This window comes from Sycon ciliatum, chromosome 12, assembly GCF_964019385.1.
Source record: "Sycon ciliatum chromosome 12, ocSycCili1.1, whole genome shotgun sequence".
NCBI lineage: Eukaryota > Metazoa > Porifera > Calcarea > Leucosolenida > Sycettidae > Sycon > Sycon ciliatum.
The window spans coordinates 2069701-2082379 of NC_088654.1; the positions used below are offsets into that span (position 1 = coordinate 2069701).

The following is a 12679-nucleotide window of genomic DNA, read 5'->3' on the forward strand; positions in this document are numbered from 1 at the left end:
GGTTCAGTGTGTCTCGGTGGCCCCTCCTCCATTCCAGGACGATGATGTTGTGCTAGAGTAGGCTCCGCTGCCGTTTGCAGTGGGTCGAGAAGTGGTGGCCAGGTCAATGATGGCAAACCCACCCCAGCCCCAGCCACCCACGGCACCCCAGGTGGTGGGGCCGGTGGTGGCACGGGAACAGGCGGCGCTGTCGGCACAGCGTGTTTGTCTACTGAGCTAACTGGGTTCTTACACGGTCTACCACGCTTTGGCCTCTTTGCTCTGGCTGCTGGTGGTAATAAGCTGGTGGTAATAAGTGCAACGGCACATGTTGTCTCTTGCTTTGTGGCTGCACTCAGTTATATACGTTAGCACTATGTTTGACACCTATTATGTAATGCTGTAGCACTTCCTTTGTTGTTCACACTTTTAATTTAATTTGTATTACTTTTAGTTATTCACGTCGTTTCTAGGGGAATAGATAATGTTGACGCAATTTTTAGTCACAATGAACGACATGTTTCAGGTATGGCTGACCCGTATGGCTGACCCGTCTCAAGATAGTGAGGCTATTCCGAATCCAGATGCTATAGTCGTCTGAGTGAAACACAAAATAAATAATTGTTATACTGCTGAGACAGCTAGCTATTCGCAAATGTCACTATGACGCATGTCTGTGTCAAGCAAGGAGTAGCACAATGGTACAATGGTATTGTGCTACTCCCTGCTACAAAGCCTGAGATGTTACGCGTTAACAGGAACTTGTTTTGATGATAACGGCAGTGTGGAATTATTATGTACATAGTTACTGGTGCAAGTGACCATGCCGTGTAAGTCATGTATGCAGGTAAGGCTGTCATCACACCATGGTACAAAGCGCTGCGTCTACGTCCACGTAAGGAGTTTTTGGTCGGTTGTCATGATGATCCGTATACGGGGTGAAAACGGGGCGAAGGACTAAAGGGACGCTGGTCTAGGAGGGCGGCAGTTTTTGCACCATGGCAACCAGGAGTGCCCGCACGCGACAGCCACCAGCGCAAAGCGTTGTGTAGGCTGCGGAGATCCGGAGAGCAGGGAGAGCGACGACACTTCGCCGTGACCCAGGTGAGCGGCTGAGCGCATACATCTCGTAACTCAAAGACAGTGCAGAAGCGAAAAAAGCACTGTCTTTGAATGAACAAGACGTTGGATTTATAGTTCCTGAAAGTCACTCTACTTGGATTGGTTGGAACTAGCTTCTTTGCTAACTGTAATGATTTTGTTGAGGAGCGGTTTGAATTCGTTACTTTTCACGACAGCCTGACGCCAGCCTGACTTCTGGCTTGCAGTAGAGCTCTCCTTCCGATCCTGTCAATGGTCTCGGATTTGAAAGAAAAATACTCGAACAGTGATATTATTATTCTATACATCGCTTGTGGAAGGAAAGGGCGAGTGCTGGCAATCACTCAGTCTTCGCAAGTAGAGAATGTCCCTGCTGATTACCAGCTGAGAGACAGCTATTCTGTGCTGTGAAACGAAGGGACGATTCTTGAAGTGGAAGAACAATCGTACTAGATGTGATGATCTACTCGTATGCAATGTCACCCACAGTGTGTACAAACCTGTAGGCTAAAGCCGGTGTTACACTGGGGTTTTCTGGATCTTCAAAGCACCAGAAGTAGTATGTGTACTATTGAAAGCGCCCATTCCGTCTTGGAGGTGTGCATCACATTGACATTGTGCATGCGGTCTTTTACTAGTACATGTGTTTGGTCAGGGTCTCATCTGTGTGTGTGTCTGTCTCTCTGTTTGCTTGTGTGTCGGTGTGTGTGTGTGCGCGTGCGCGCGCATATGTGCTTATGTGTCTTCATGTGTGAGCAGTGTGTACTTTGAATGTGCCGTGCACAACTGTTTTGTGTGTGTATGCGCTTGCAATTGCCTTGCCTGCGCTTTGAACATGTGTTCGTGTACGTGCTCCGCAGGACTTGTGATTTTGCCTAACCTTTGAAACCAATTGGACTGCCTGCCCTGGCAAGGGACTCTTATTGCCTAGCTTGTTGTTATGGCGGCATCAACAGTAGCAGGTAACGCCACTCGACCTGTCGTTACTTCACAGCGGCTGCTTTCTCGCTCCCGCTGTATCAGTTCGGCGTATTGCCCAGCTGCACCGTGTGGTGAAACAGCATACCGGTGCTCCCTGCTCAGTAGCTGTTGTCAGTACCAGGAACTTGGTGAGTGTAGCGGACACAGGTCGTGGCGAGTACACTGCGTCGCTGGTGACACACCATCACTGGCAATGCCCCGCGTCACGCAGTGCAGCGCGTCACTATTCCGCTCCACCGCGTGTCACAACCGCAGCGTTGCAAGGGCTGCTAGCGCAAGTGCAGCGTCTCCAGCAGGAACAGCGCAGCAACGGTGGCGGAGCACTGAGTCCGGAGCAGAGGTCCCGATTGGCTTCCGCTTGTCATATGCTGTGCGCTGCGATCGGGTCGTTGCTCAGCACCATCCCTTACTTGCTGCAGCAATGTTCCCGTTACAATGCTTACCCGGGTGTAGCCAGCAGCGGACTGCGATCTAGTGTATCCATATTCTCCACGTGTACATTGGCGCTTGATGACATCATCAAGTCACTGCTTACGTCATCGAATACTAAGAGAGATTTCGCACAGGCTGTGTCAGCACTTGAAGAACATTCAGAGCTGCTCAGGGATCACGCGCATCTTTTTAAAGTCATCTACGCTGTCGCGCAAGTGGCATGGACAAGACTGGCGACCTGATCGTTGATCATACTCAGTTTCCGGACGACTTTCTGGACACTGCTGAGAGTATGGAGCGGAGAAGCTTCTATGGACGGTGCCTCGGCCTTCATGTAAGTCACTGTGAGAAGTAAGGTGGCATTTGTATGTGTGCTCTGCGACCGTAGAGTGCAATAGCTGTCCGTGGTCTTTTGGATACTCCTACCCGATCCCCCTTTGGTGCGTCCATGGAGCTATAAAGCCGAGACCTCTGGTCGGCTGAGCTTAATGAGCCCACCACCACATGCACACTCCATTATTCACCCCAGTGTCTGGAGATAATGTGGATTTTGTAGAGAAAAAAAAAAGAAGAAAAAAACATCCGAGTTTCAAAACAAACAAACAAAGGTGTTAGCATGCCATGTGCGGTTGACGTTGACGATTTGTTCTGTACCATGCTCAACACTCTCTTTTTGCTGCAGAGTGCTAGCTCTGAGCCTTCTAAGGCAGTCATCATTCACTTCCATGGTGGAGGGTTTCTGGCGCAAACGTCACTGTCACATGTGCTAGGTCATTGGAAACAAATGGGTGTGCTTTGCTGCCACCATGCTCCATCCATTTCTCCGCTGCCGTAGCCAATAAAACAAGATACTGTACCATGTGTGTAACACGGATGTGCACCAGGTTTTCATTTGGCCCCATATACAATAGTACAGTACTGCTCCATGACATCCAGTCGCGTCACTCAAGTACGTGCCGGGCGTTGCGCAGCCCTAGACCTGCGAACACTGGGCTGCGAAATGGTGCAAGGCGCAAACTTGACTCACGTGACCGGATTTCATTGAGCATCACTGTACATAATATTAGTATACCCTATGCATGTGTCTTCCTTGCGGTGTATTGTTCATGCAGAGCTATCTAAGCCACTGGGCCAACCAGCTCAACGTTCCCGTGGTGTCCGTTGACTACATGACGGCCCCCGAGCACCCGCACCCACGTGCCGTCAACGACTGTTTCTACGCGTACGCCTGGGTGCTGAGGAACGCCACCAGCCTGGGCACCACTGCCGAGAAAGTCATCCTGGCCGGCGACTCGGCCGGAGGTAACTTTGTCTTCGGAGTGGCATTCCTCGCTGCGCAGTACCAGCTTCGGAAGCCATGTCTGGTGCTGGGCGCGTACCCTGCTCTGAAAATCTCACTGGATCTGTCACTGGCACGCTGCCTAAGCGTAATGGATCCGCTGTTACCCATTAGAACGCTGCGGGCATGTTTGAATGCGTACCGGGGGAGTGGCAGGTGAGATACCAGTTCTTCTTTTCCTAGGAAATTTCACTGTATAGTGCATTCCTGGGATTAGCAAATTAGAATTGGCAAACGTTGGCATCTTTGGATAGTGACAGCTGATAAGAGGTGCATAGACTGTCACTCCAGTAAAAATTCCTTCGGTGCAAATAGGATTGCCCATTTCACAATATATACCCTTACCTTGTAATGTGAACAGTCGGCGTGGAGACAGTAACTTTTAAAATTATAGCTAACGTGGTTGCGATATTGGTGTGTGACAAGCAAGGTGGCATGAAATAAAAGTTAAACTTCAACATTAAACACCCAGGGTCTAACACCCTTTTCTCCTTTCATCGGGTGTGGAGTGCTGTTTCGACGACCCTGCGTATCCTTTCCCAGACCTCAGGTGTGAAGTACCTCACCTGTGAATCACTGAGGTGGATGTCCCCTAGAGGTACGCTCAGGGAGTACGTAAATACCAGCGTTTTACTACTCCCTCATACGTTCTACTGAAGTTTGACTGTATGCGACGTAGTGACAATGATAGGTGTTACATTACTTTTTCCACGCCAACGTAGGCACCTTCTCTGGGAGGTTGCTCCGTGCACCCAATGTGAGAGCTGTTCGCACAATATGGGCCGGAATTGGCTGTAGGCTGCAGTCTCCCTCTGCGTGCGTGTGTGTGTGTGTGTCCACGTGTACTACGGTGAAACTACACCAAGTCACGTTCTTAGCACATCGACAATCAACTTTCACACTTCATGTCTTGTGCTTATGCAATGTGAAAGAACCTACAGTGCTGCTCAATGAAATCCAGTCGAGTCACTCACGTACGTGCTGGGCGTTGCCCTAGACCTGCGAACATTGGGCTGCGAAATGGTGCAAGGCGCAAACTTGACTCACGCGACCGGATTTCATTGAGCAGCACTGTACTTTAAAGTGCTTTGCTGTGACTTTGTCACTTTCTGGTTAGCTGTGATTTTGTCACTTTCTGGGTAGCTGTGTATGCTGTGCACAACCGGACTTCATTGAGCAGCATTGTATGGTTTTGTCACTTTCTGGGTAGCTGTGTGCACATCACCTCAAGCTTTGATTTTCATCACCTCGAGCTTTGATTTTCATCACCTGGAATTGAAACAAAACTGCGTCGCTTCCTTTGTCCTGCTTTCTTTATCTGATGCCCCGGAAAACCCAAGCACTGCTATACCACACGTAGGTGTGTGAATTGTGACTAGATGCAATAGTCATGTACATGTAACTAAGTTAGGCAACCTTACAACATGTGCAATGTTGCAAGTGTGTTTCACCAAAAAGGAGACCTAGAGTAGAGAGTCTTCTGTGTAGTCTCTACATGTGACATGATGAGCATGTAAACAACATAATTCTGAAGTACAGTCATGCACATGTACGTACTTCACAGGATCTGCTGGAGGCACAGAGTCAGAGGTCAGCAATGTTGTGACAGGCCCTGGCCTGTAGCTCTGGGTCTGGGTGTGATGTACAGTCAGATCTCGCTTATCCGGATCCCTCGCGACCCCGGGAAGAAAATAGCTGGCTACAGATTTACAGCATACGTGATGCATCCAATGTAACCGGTGTTCGGTTATCCAGTTCCCTCGCCTATCCGGATATTTTTGTGGAAAACGGATGTGTGCGGTTAAGCGAGGTCTGACTGTACTGTTAGCATTTTCAAGCCTTTAATACTGATCAATGCAAGGAGCAGTCTGTGTGTATTGAGTAGCTATGTCTGGAGCAGCTAGTCTGTGTGTAATGAGTAGCTGGCCATGTGAGTTCCATAGAAAATCGATTGTGCCTGAGACATATTGCGTGTCTGGGAAGGGGTGTTAATAGAGAGGTTAAGCTTTACGTGACACGAAAGTTCACCTCGCGCGTTGGAAAACAACGCAAGTGACCTGCAGCTCACGTCGAAATTTGGAGGTTTACGCCTAATTTGACGTGATATTGCGCATCACGTCAGAAATAACGTGCAGCTTAACCTCTCTCTAATAGTCAGTCATGTGAAGTGTACACAGAGCACCTTGGTAAGCACATAATTATAGATCATCTACATGTATGTGCTGGACCCTGCTAGGAATGGGAAGGTGGGTTACTAGCACCCCTTCCACAGAGAGTAGTGTGCAGTATGAGCTGATAGAACTTCCATGACAGCGACCTCCATTGGAGAAGGACCCCTGCTGTCTAGTGGAAGAGTTGCCTGAGGCTCAGCCGTACTTCTTATCGGTATCTTTGAGTACAAGAACATTTCAAAATGCTACACTATTGTGCTCCTTTGTGGGTGTTCAAGTAAGAAAGCTATGTTTCTTTGCCGATAGATTTCTTCGTGCTATGGGTCATCTCTTACTCTGTGTGTGTGTGTGTGTGTGTGTGTGTGTGTGTGTGTGTGTGTGCCAGCTAGTTCAGTTGGTGGGTACACTTATGCCTGTGTTGGGTATTTTGCCAACGGGCTCGGCTGCTTGAAGGTGTAATGTTGTACTTGCCACCTTTGTTGGTTCCAGGGTTCATATACTTTCTATTTGAAGTATACATACCTGTTAACCATGGACTGCTTCTGGCTAGATGAACTCTTGTGTAATCGATGGTGCTAGTGATGTCTAAATCAGATCCAGCCTGATTTAGCCACCCGCACTAGTAGCAAGTATTACCTCCACTGGGGGCAGGGGTAACTGCAGTTGGATCCCAGGACGGATACCCTGATGCCGTCAATCCTTTTTCTGCACCTTGTCCACACCCACTTACTGAGGTGTGGTGAGCCCATAAGTGGGATCGTTTTCAAGTCCACCCAGAGTTTTGGGGATTTCAGGGGGTGTCGGCCGTTGGGCGGTTCAATAACCAATTGAGTCATCTTTCCAAGATTCCTTTCGAGTCTCTCTCCCCTCTCCCGGGGAGACCCACGTGACCAGTTTTGGCAGTGAGCAACAAGTACAGGTGTGTGTGTGTGCGTGTGTGTGCATCTCTCTCTCTCTCTCTCTCTCTCTCTCTCTCTCTCTCTCTCTCTCTCTCTCTCTCTCTCTCTCACACACACACACACACTCTCTCTCCCTCTCTCTCTCCATCCGTTCTGTTGTACCTTTCAGCCAAGTTCATTTGACCCCCTCTTGGATGATTCCATCGTCATGGCGCGTCGTCTGCACGCACTCGGCAAGGATGTGACACTACACCCATTCGACGGAATATCCCATGGCTTCCTCAACTTCCACGCAGTCAGCCGCTTGGCGCGGCAAGCCACCGACGTGTGCATTGAGTTGATGGACGCAGCAATTAAGCAACACGACCAAGATATTTAGTCGTGATACAAATAGTCCCTATTGCAGTACGAGATGTCACCACTCATGCGTTCTCAGTGCAGCACCGGACATTTGCCCATTGGCACTCATTTTACGAGTATTGAACTATTTAAAAAAATACTTAAGCAAGGTCCATAATTAGTTTTATTCCCGTAGCTATGCAGAAGACGTTACTTCAGTAACGTCTGGCGCTAGCCAGGGTCCACACAGCTTTAATTTGGTGTTTGTGTGTTTGTGTCACGCCTGGCGCTATCCCGTATCTGTCCCGTACCGTACCATCAAACACAGCTGGCCGCAATATTCAAATAGGGCTTTCAACCGCAAGATCATAACGTGAAGCAACTTGGAAGAATGAGTATGAATGCGAAGTGTATGGGGGAATGCATGTAGGGCGATAGTGCGGGTTCGAATCCCAGGTAATGCCCGAAAAAAATAGGAGAAGTGAAAAATGTATAACATCCCTTTCCTTTTTTTGCCGTCATCAAGGCGGTAGACGGTGTCGTATTACCCTCGACCGTACCGTACAATCAAAAACGGCTGGCCACAATGCATATTCCAATAGGGCTTTCAAATACAAGATCATAACGTGAAGCAACTTGGAAGAATTAGTATGTATGCGAAGTGTATCGGGGGATGCATGCAGGGCGATAGTGCGGGTTCGAATCCCAGGTTTAATATGTCTAAAAACAAAAAGTAGAAACTTATAAGAATTTATAACATCCCTATGCTTTTTTTTGTCTCGGTCATCAAGGCAAAAAAGCATAGCGTAGGGCCCTGAGCTTCCAAGCTCTCTCGTTACCAAGCATCAAGTTGAAGTGGTTTGGACATGTTGCAAGGCATCAGGATAGCTACTCCCACTATTTCTTGGATGGAATAGTGCCTGGTTCTTGGCTGCATGTAGTCTAGCCTATTTTGCACTAGCGTGACCCATGCTACCGGCATACCGACAGCTCCTAAACAAAAAATAATGCGGTGCCCACGTTATTGTTGATATAAATATGACTGTGGCTAGTAGGGTAGTGAGTCAACACAGTAAAGAAATATACACCAGTTCTATGTGCGATAGTGCAGATCTGATACTTGCTGGATATAACATTGGAGGTTAGCGTCAATATGCACTTGGAACACTAGGGACAGTCCAGCCGTCCTAGATGACTACATTATCATACTCCCATCAGAGGGTGTACATGATTTAAACATACACACATAAAACGAGGCACTCAACTGTGAATGTACAAAGAGCCATGCGAACACGTAGTCTATGTCTTTTTCTTAGCCTTGGCGCGGGGCACCTTCGTGTGCGCGGATGCCCATGCCTTGAGGGCAAACAGCTTCTTGCCCAGGTCAGTCAAGTCGACACCAGCTAGTTCAACCTACAAGTACACCGTGTAAACACATAGATAACACTGTGTTACATGTGTGTATCAAGACTCGCTGACTGAAGACTCACGAATCATGCATGCTCATATCACACGTGCGCATGCGAGACAGGAGACAGTTTGGGGAATGTCATCACACAGGAAAACAATACTAGCACATCGTTACACCACTGGCACTATGATAAGCATGTGACGTCACCCGGATGATGTGGATACATGAATGCAAGGGAATCCGGCATGTGAATACAAGAACACAGACAACAGCACAATAAGCACACAGCTACAGGAAACAACGCGAGGGGCAGTACCCAGAGCACACACAGGGAAGCGAACAATCACATGATCCGCTAGGCAGCAGCAGGACAACAAAACAGCCTAAGGACTACGAGATCTCGTATACTTAGCAGCAGGACAGACACATCCATTACTGGTCACATCAGCCGGCGGAGCACCCGCAACATACCTTGTCCTTGATAAGCTGTCCACGATTCTTAGCTCGTTCTGAGCGGAGGTTGATGGATGGGAACATCTTTACAAATTGAACATACCTGCAGAGGACATTGTAGGTCCACAAGAACTTGTCATAACACGAACCCACACATAGCCTAGAGGGATGATCCTTTCCCACCAACGACTACTATTCAAGACTTCAAGTACCATAGTACAATACATGTCAGTAGCCTATAGCGATAAGCAGCCCATAATTAAGTTCTCCGTATTCCAGGAGGGTCTAGATGCTGCTAGATATCCGGAGAGCATCATCTACTCATGTACCGTAGACCAGAGCTTTATCATAGATATCAGTCTGGTTGGTGAGAACTGAGTAGGCGGGAAAGCACCTAGTACAAACCACTGCATCAAACTTTAAAACAAATACGGACACACACAAACGAGCGCACACTCATACACACAGGCACACGAATACTCATATACGTAGCAGTGTTCTGACGTACCTTGCTCGCGTGCTGTTGTTGGGCCGACTGCCGTGCGCCACACGCTGGTCCCAGATGAGTAAGCTGCCAGCACGCATGGGTACTCTCTGGGGCTGTTTGTACATGGGATCATGGCCATGCACAGGTATAAAGTTCTACAAAGAGAACACAGAGATCACAGGTAACAACCAACCATTTGAATGGTAAAGTAGTCGTTGTTGATGAAATCCAGCCAAATAAAACATCAGTACCCCGCAGCAGTACACAGACAACTGTCCCTGTGGGCAACAACTGTATGGTCCTGACCCTAGTTGAGCATGATAAGGCTGGATTTTGCTGGACATGACAGTAGTTTTAAAAAGCAGCACAGTCCCGGAGAAGGTTGCAGGAGAAAACAAGTAGCTGTAGAGAGAGTTTGTTTCTTGCAGATTTAGATTTATATTGCTCCAGGAATGGTCAAGGGTGAACAAGGGTCTTGTCAACTGCACAAAGGTGTTGTTTGTTGCTCGGACCGCGGTCACGTTCTCAGTACTGAATATCACACCAGCCTTGTCGCGCTATACATTGTGCCGTGGTGGTCACAGGTGAACGCGTTGGAGTGTCGCTTCTCAACAGAGCCTACAAAACAAAGTCATGGCGCGTGTGCCGTTATCACCGTTTGCATGAAGCCTCAGATGTCGCGGAGTGATTCTTAGTTTCTTACCTTGCCTTTCGCTCAGCTCCCCGGCAAGTTTTCCTGTTTCTGTAGTTACGTCATGACCAGTATGGCACTCAGCTGTGGGGTAGCTAACGATGAACCTAGTAGGGTGCAGAAAAAAAACACATATACATCATACATTAAAAATCCGGTTTGCATCAGCTGTGGATTTTTCAACTCCCATCCTCCCAGTCCCTGCAGAGAAACTTTGGTATAATTAGTCTGATGTGATATTGAGTCGCGTGATATTGCAAGATAACACACAAAATGTCACACAAAATGTCACACATTGAGTGCCAGATTAGATAACATTCATATCACTTATGTAACATGGACAAATGTGGGCACAAGTTATGCGAATGAGTCTACCAACTAAGCCAGATTTTGAAGAGTCAGACGTGCACAATCCAGCACAAAACTGACAAGGAGCACGGAGACATTCCACGGCATGAAAGTGCCTTGTGCCCACATTTTTCCATGTTACAATTTTTTCTTGGCTCACCGTCTGAGTTCCAATCTCTTATGTGTTGAGTTATAGTATTCTTGAATTGTGTTCAGTTTATCATCATTATAATAAGGTCGAGCATTGAAACGATTGTTTTCAGAATCAGAATATTCTTTGAAATGCTGATAAGTAGTTGATACGTGTGGATAACACAAGTGGTTATTGGTAGAGGTTATTCTTCTGGCAACTTTTTATTTCGCCATTTGTTTGGATAATGAACCTACCGTTCGCACAGACTGAGCTCACACAACTTCTCAGCTTCAAGGGCAGTCGTAACTGACTTCTTTAGTTTCTCCAGCTGGGTGTTGTGTCATCCACCTTGTTTCATGCTGTCAAACTAACAACATGTGTGAACTATAACAAGGTTTATCTAATACTAGTATTGTACTAGTATTGGGTTTGTACAGTCTATATCCAGCCCACTGATAATGGTGCAGAGCCACTCCGTTTTATGTGTCTATCAGCACTGCTGGTTGTACTGTTGTGCATTATCATACTACTACGCATTCGTTCCTCATGTTGTATTCACGTCTGATGCGCGTAGTCGCGTACACTGCTTTCATTCCTCATGTTGTATTCACGTCTGGATGCGCGTAGTCGCGTACACTGCTTTCACTTCTCATGTTGTATTCACGTCTGATGCGCGTAGTCGCGTACACTGCTTTCGCGCAATCTTTTGATTTGAATGTTTTTTGAATCTCCGCTTCTGCTTCGAGAGAAGCAGAACTTTCCTTTGTACTGCAAGATGATTTCGATCAGAGTCAGAGTAAAACATTATAATACAGTCTTCTAAAACAACGAGTCGTGTGCTATCCGGAGGCATGTTCGAGTAAGAACAGGGTTATATAATAATACTTGTCTGTATCAGAGGGTCCCGGGCATCATACAGGCGTAGGAATAGGGCCTTTGTAAATAGCTGCCGTTCTTTGCCAGTGCGGTAATGTTTCTGTGGGCTCTTTTACCTAGGGTTTTTGTCTCTTTTTTTGTGTTCCAATTGATTTTTACTTTTTATTTTTGTGTTTAATACTAACATTCATGCATTTTTATGACTTGAGGCTGCACGCGTGCTAGAGTGTACGTGAAGTGTGTGGGTACAGTGAGGGCTGCGTCCCACCCGCCTGTGTGGATTCACAGGAAGTGTGAGTTACGAAGTCTGAAGAAAATGTTGAACGGTCTCTGCTGGGATGACGACTACACCATAGCTCAGTGGTTAGAGCATCGCTAGCTACAAGCGAGGGTCCCTGGTTCGAGTCCTGGTGGTGACAGTCAATTTTTTGTTCAGACTTTTCCCGTTTGTCTCTTTCCCTCAAACTAGTGAAGATTCATGCATTTAAATTGATTTTTGTACTTCAAAGTGGTTTACTGAATTTGAATTTGTTTGATGATATGTGCAATTCATTTTTCCCGCACAAGAGGCTTTACTAGTACTTACCTGCGGAGGCATTGGTTGTGAGAGTTACCACCTCACCCTCGCAGTTTGGCGCTGCATCCCCTCTGAGATGAACGGCTGCTGAAAATGTTATTGCGTCTGCGTTGTTGTGACTGCTTTTGCTACGCTGCCTGCTCTTCTTGACATTGCTGCTGCTACGAGTACGAGTTCGTACTGCAGTCTTCTGTCTTGGCAATTACTGCACTAATAAATAATATTGAAGTAATAATATTCACTGGTACAGTGCAGAATTATTAGAAGTTGAAAAAGACATCATGATATTGATAATAATCATCGAAAGAAGTGAACATGAACCGCTTCGAACACACGTTCGGCAAATATTTTTCCCTTGGCCGCGGGCCTAGCCTGGCCGTAGCTGTAGCTCAAGACTGCACTCGTACTGGGTCACGGCGAAGTGTCTCACTCGCTCTACCGCCGCAAGTCTGGAGCGCTTTG

The 12679-nt window shown here is 47.3% G+C and overlaps 2 protein-coding genes across 3 annotated transcripts; one reads left to right on the top strand and one right to left on the bottom strand.

Moving 5' to 3' along the window:
* The first annotated feature begins 2686 nt into the window (after positions 1–2686).
* Positions 2687–4007, top strand: LOC135828459 (hormone-sensitive lipase-like). The gene is made up of 2 exons (XM_065340910.1): positions 2687–2827; positions 3606–4007. The coding sequence occupies exons 1-2, from the start codon at positions 2714–2716 to the stop codon at positions 3990–3992; spliced, it is 501 nt and encodes a 166-aa protein (XP_065196982.1). The 5' UTR covers positions 2687–2713; the 3' UTR covers positions 3993–4007.
* Positions 4008–7396: 3389 nt separating this feature from the next.
* On the bottom strand, positions 7397–12449 carry LOC135828274 (putative phytanoyl-CoA dioxygenase). Of its 2 annotated transcripts, XM_065340723.1 has the most exons (5): positions 12227–12449; positions 10296–10390; positions 9614–9747; positions 9124–9208; positions 7397–8654 (listed from the first exon to the last, which is right to left on the bottom strand). In XM_065340723.1, exons 3-5 carry the CDS (start codon positions 9715–9717, stop codon positions 8541–8543), a joined length of 303 nt encoding a protein of 100 aa, XP_065196795.1. In that variant the 5' UTR covers positions 9718–9747; positions 10296–10390; positions 12227–12449; the 3' UTR covers positions 7397–8540. The 2 variants fall into 2 exon arrangements, with proteins under 2 accessions (XP_065196795.1, XP_065196794.1); XM_065340722.1 differs by lacking the exons at positions 10296–10390; positions 12227–12449 and adding an exon at positions 9844–9951.
* Positions 12450–12679: the final 230 nt, after the last annotated feature.

Coding starts and splice junctions, on each gene's coding strand:
- LOC135828274 (XM_065340722.1), bottom strand. CDS start 9,936: ATGTCCAGCAAAATCCAGCCTTATCATGCTCAACTAGGGTCAGGACCA. Junction 9,209..9,613: donor AACAACAGCACGCGAGCAAG/GTACGTCAGAAC, acceptor TGTCCTCTGCAG/GTATGTTCAATTTGTAAAGA. Junction 8,655..9,123: donor GACAGCTTATCAAGGACAAG/GTATGTTGCGGG, acceptor GTGTACTTGTAG/GTTGAACTAGCTGGTGTCGA.
- LOC135828459 (XM_065340910.1), top strand. CDS start 2,714: ATGGACAAGACTGGCGACCTGATCGTTGATCATACTCAGTTTCCGGAC. Junction 2,828..3,605: donor GACGGTGCCTCGGCCTTCAT/GTAAGTCACTGT, acceptor TTGTTCATGCAG/AGCTATCTAAGCCACTGGGC.